The 5052-nt window shown below is 57.4% G+C and overlaps 1 protein-coding gene across 1 annotated transcript in view; it reads left to right on the top strand.

The window, feature by feature from the left end:
• Positions 1–178: 178 nt before the first annotated feature.
• DCST2 (DC-STAMP domain containing 2) overlaps positions 179–5052 on the top strand; it is a 12230-nt gene continuing 7356 nt past the window's right edge. Inside the window, 8 exon segments of the mRNA XM_021707799.1 lie at positions 179–525; positions 681–851; positions 1180–1281; positions 1703–1900; positions 2504–2569; positions 3401–3614; positions 3767–3924; positions 4858–5022. Coding sequence (XP_021563474.1) covers positions 258–525; positions 681–851; positions 1180–1281; positions 1703–1900; positions 2504–2569; positions 3401–3614; positions 3767–3924; positions 4858–5022 — 1342 coding nt within the window. The 5' untranslated portion in view covers positions 179–257.

Below are 5052 nucleotides of genomic sequence, written 5' to 3'. Positions count from 1 at the left end.
TCTCCTCTGGTGAGAGATGGGCAGGGCTGCCTGTCTCCTCTGCCTCACTCCCAGCCTAGGTTTGAGCTCTGTGTCTTTTAATCCCTTTGCTCTGAGATGCGAAGAAGGAGATGAGTGGCCAGTCCTTGGAACTGGGTAAGGGATTCCAAGACACACAGTAAAAGCACTCCAGAACCTTAGAACATGGTGAGAGATTCCAGGAACATAGAACCTGGGAGCATCTCCTGGAGACGGGCTAGCACTGGGTCTCAGCAGCCATGCCCAAAGTCATGAAGGATGTTGTGCGCCCCTTGGGAGAGGAGGAGTCTAGCATGGCGCGAGCCGTGGTTCGCAGTGTGGGGGGATTTACCCTGGGCTTGTCGTTGGCCACAGCCTACGGGCTTCTGGAGCTGCTGGTGGAAGGGCACAGCCCCTGGGGCTGCCTGGTGGGCACCCTCACTTTGGCCGCCTTCCTCAGCCTGGGCCTGGGATTCTCCCGCCAGGTCCGAGTCACTGTCTTCCTGTTGCTGCCCCAGGCCTTCTCCAGTGAGTCTGGCGCCCAGTGGGAGGTGGCAGGTCTTAAGGCTGGAGGATCCTGGGACAGAGGCGCGGGTTAAGGAAAATATTCTGAAGGCTTAGGTAAGGGACTTGCTGCCATGTTTGGGCTGGAGTCTTGGTTCTGAGGGAGCTGTTGCCCCCAGGACAGGGCCGGGCTCTGCTGTTGGTGGCTGCCTTTGGGTTGGTGCTGCAAGGGCCTTGTGCCAATACCCTGCGCAACTTCACCCGGGCCAGCGAGGCGGTGGCCTGTGGGGCAGAGCTGGCCTTGAACCAGACGGCTGAATTGCTGGAACGGGCCAAGCAGCCTCTCATCAGTGAGTCCCCACCCCCACCACTGTCTTCCACAGGCTCCTATGGACCCCTCGACCTGCATGCTCGACAGTCCTTTGGCTTTATTCTTCTCTCCCGGTGCTGCGCCCTAATCTCAAAACATCCTGGCCCGGATGGACTCTGGATGTAGCTAGAGGCCCTTCTCCTTGCCTCTGGCCTCTTCCACTGCCTGGTTAACCATCTCTAGACCCAGGAATCCAGGCTTCCCACCTCCAGGGTTGCAGTCCCCTCTGCACGCCTGCCCCAGGGACAATGGTGAGAACCGGCTCCCAGTCGAGGAGGCTCCACAGTGCCCTGCCCTTTGCCCCTCAGGTGCCCTGAACAAGATTAAAGCCATTGCCCAAAGGACCAAAGAGGTGGCTGACCGGGTCCGCAAGTACTTTCGGTCAATCATGGATGGTGTGAAGCACGTAGGTAAGCACATTAGCATGTCTAATCTTGGGGGCCAAAGTGCACCCAGTCTTGGCCGGGTACAGTGGCTCACACCTGTAATCTCAGCACTTTGGGAGGCCAAGGTGGGAGGATCCCTTGATCCCAGGAGCTTGAGGCTACAGTGAGCTATGATGGTGCCACTGCACTCCATATACTCCAGCCTGGGCAACAGAGCAAGACTCTGTCCCTTAAAAAAAAATACACCTCGTCTCCTCACCCTCATCCCTGTCCAGGCCTTGTTGGGCCCCTCCTGGGTGCTGACTAGTACCCACTGGATACAGCATAGCCAGGTCCCTGACCACAGGCCTTACTAGCCCTGGGCACTGTGCTGTTGTCTCCCCAAATCCCTGAGATGAGGGTGCAGGACTCTGGCCCTGGGTACCAGCCCCACAGCTGCCCCCAGCCAGGGCCCTGCGGAACGTGTGGTATTGGCTCCTGCACATCGGTGACGTGTGCAACGCGGAGCTGGGCAACCCCTACTCGAAGTGCGCACGGGTTTTCGACGATGCCAAGGACAGCTGTATGAAGGTCATACCACAAGCCTACCACCTGTGTTACGCGCTCATGCCCTTCAAATTGGTGCTCTGCGGACTTGCCAGCCGTGAGAAGGATGTGGGATGGGGTGGGGGATGGGACTGTGGGAGTCAGCCGGAAGGGTAGGCCCCGGGGGATGATGGGAGGGGAATGACTATGGAATCAAGCATGCTGGGCCTAATATGAGGGGTGGATAATAGGAAGAGACCAACATTGGGGGAGGGGCAATGGGAAGAGGCTACAAGGTTTTGAGCAAATGCAGAGAATAAGAAAATAATAAGGTCAGCCAGACACAGTGGCTCACACCTGTAATCCCAGCACTTTAAGAGGTGGAGGTGAGAGGATGGCCTGAGGGGTTTGAGACCAGCCTGGGTAACTCGGCGAGGCCTCATCTCTACAATAAAAATAAAAAAAAATTAGCCGGTCGTAGTGGCACAGGCCTGTGGTTTCAGCTACTTGGAAGGCTGAGGTGGAAGGATTGCCTGAGTCCAGAAGGTTGAGGCTGCAGTGGTTGTGAGCGTGCCACTCCCTCCAGCCTGGGCAATAGAGGGAGACTCCGACTCAAAATAATAATAATAATGTCAAGAGGCCTCATGAGAGGAGGGTCTCAGAGGCGGGAGGCAGGCCACGTTTCTGCCCCCTCCTAACATTCGGCAGTCTCGGCTTCCAGTGGTCCAGGTGTTTTGCATCATCCCCAAGTACATCCAGCCCTTCCTGCGCGAGACCATCGGCACACGTGAGTGACCCCTCCTGCCACATGTGGTACTTCCCGGTGGCCTCCCTCCCTTGTCCTGGTTGGCCACTGCCGGCCCAGAGTGCTCTCAGTTCATAAATGAGAATGCAAGAACTGGGCACAGTGGCTCATGCCCGTAATCCCAGTACTTTGGGAGGTGGAGGGGAGAGAATTGTCTGAACTCAGGTGTTCGAGACCAACCTGGGCAACTTGGTGAGACCTTGTTTCTACAAGAAATCAAACAATTAGCCGGCTGTAGTAACACGTGCCTGTAGTCCCAGCTACTCAGGAGGCTGAGGCGGAAGGATTTCCTGAGCCCAGCAGGTCGAGGTTGTGGTGCCTGTGAGTGTGTCACTGCACTCCAGCCTGGGTGACAGAGAAAGACTCCAACTCAAAAGAGAGAGAGAGAGAGAGAGAGAGAGTGAATGCAAGGGAAGGAAAAGACCCCAAGAGGTTACCCAGACCAATATCCATGCTGTACAGATTAGGATACTGAGGGGAGCAAAGGGAGGTGCCTCTCCAAAGCCTGACTTCAGAGCAGGAACTGGGATCAGAACCGGGGCCTCCTGCTCCATACTCAGGTCCCTGAGGTCTCTCATTAGGGTCATTTTTGCGTGCCATGTGCAATGTTGGGTGCTGAGCTCTCAGTGGCGATGACACACATATGTGGGTGCTTTGTCCCCTTCTCAGTCTACCGCCGGTCCAGGCACGGGGGCATCCCGGTGGGTCCGTGAGCTGTGTGAGCCCTGGGCTGTGCCAGGCCTTCTCAGTTGTGCAGCTCTGTCCCGCCCTTGACTCTCCCTACTCACATCTCCCTGCTTCTGCTGACCCCAGCCGTGATGAAGTTGATTAACCGGGTGCGCCAGGAGTTTGAGTTCAACATGACAGCCACCCACCAATTCTCTGTGGACCTCAATGCCTCTCGGAGCCTATCCCAAGTAGCTGTGGACCTCCATGAGGCTGTCAGCCTGAAGCTGCACCATGTCCGAGAGGCCCTGGCTCTCATGGGCTACACCACACCTCTGTTGCTCATGCTTCTCTACCTCCAGTGAGGGGCTGCCGGCGGGGCCGGGCTGCAGGGACTAGCCCATCCCCCCAGCATCCCAAGAGGCTGAAGTTGTGGGGTGGGACAGAAGCAGGGTACCCTGTAGGGTCTGGTCTGGGGTGCTGAGGGGCCTCATGTGCTGTCCACTCCCCTAGAGCCCTATTTTACCGGTACGGTTACCTGAACTGGGACCATTACGATAACATCTATATCACTGACCGATTCCTGCGCATGGAGGCCATCCGCTCCCTGGCAGGACTGCCTACAGTGCTGCCGCTCAGTGCTCACGAGGCCAGGTGCTACATCCGGCCAGGTGAGTCCCTGAGAACAGGGAAGGAAGGGGCACTCAAGGAGGTAGGGGGCATCCCTAACCTCACTGCCCTGACTCTAAGCCCCTGCCTAAGCAGGGCTCAGGCTGGACTTGGGGCAGGACGAGAAGGAGGAGAGACTACCCAGAGCTTAAGGACATTTCAGGCTGAGGGGGAGGTACATCCTGGTCCTTAAAGATCCCTCAGTCAGCCGGGCTCGGTGGCTCAGCCTGTAATCCCGCGCCTTTGGGAGGCTTGAGGTGAGTGGATTGCCTGAGCCTGCGGGTTCGAGACCCGCCTGGGCAGCGAGACCTCATCTCTACAGTAAATAAAAAAATCAGCCGGGCGTGGTAGCGCATGCCTGTAATTCTGGCTACTTGGAAGGCTGAGGCAGAAGGATCGCCGGAGCCCAGCAGGTCGAGGCTGCGGTGGCCGGGAGCGGCTACTGCACTCCAGTCTGGGCGACAGAGTGAGACCCCAACTCAAAAAAAAAAAAAGATCCCTCAGTCTGGAAGGGGGACACAGACACCCTTGGAGAATTCAGACAAAGAGAGGGGGAAGATGATGCTTCTGGGAGCACCCCAGAAGTCAGGACAGCAGGAGCAAGGGAAATAAAGCTGGGAAGGCTTTCTGGGGAAGGGCAGGAAGTGTGAATATTAAGATGGTGGGAGGACTGCCTGTGAGGTGAGCAGCCAGGTGAGGGGTGAGGGATGCTCAGGAGGAAGAGTTGCTGGAGACGGAATGGGCCACTGGGCTCAGGCGAAACGCTGGGCCGGCACCTCTTGTCACGGAGCCCCTGGACCTGAAGTGTTTCTCATTCTTGCCATGGTCCTCATCACTTTTTCATCTTCCAAATGAGCACACATGCCCAGGAGCTGGGCTCTGGGACAGATGGGAGAACGGGGGAGCTTCCTCCTGACCCTCCCGACCCCGCTCAGGCTCCATCTTCCTGTCCCGATGGGAGAAGTTTTTTTACATCCTGAAGATCTTCAGCCTTATCCGATACCTCTTCCTGGTGCTGTTCCTGGTCTTCCTGGACTATGCCGTCTTCTGGGTGCTCGACCTGGCCCGGTACCAGCTGCAGGGGGAGATTGTGGCCCGCAGTGAGTGCCTACGCGACCTTCCACCCACCC

This window comes from Carlito syrichta, unplaced genomic scaffold, assembly GCF_000164805.1.
Source record: "Carlito syrichta isolate Samal-C Ts95f unplaced genomic scaffold, Tarsius_syrichta-2.0.1 Scaffold126413, whole genome shotgun sequence".
Classification (NCBI taxonomy): Eukaryota; Metazoa; Chordata; class Mammalia; order Primates; family Tarsiidae; genus Carlito; species Carlito syrichta.
Note: the sequence above shows the minus strand (reverse complement) of the source record. Positions and strands in the feature narration are given on the sequence as shown.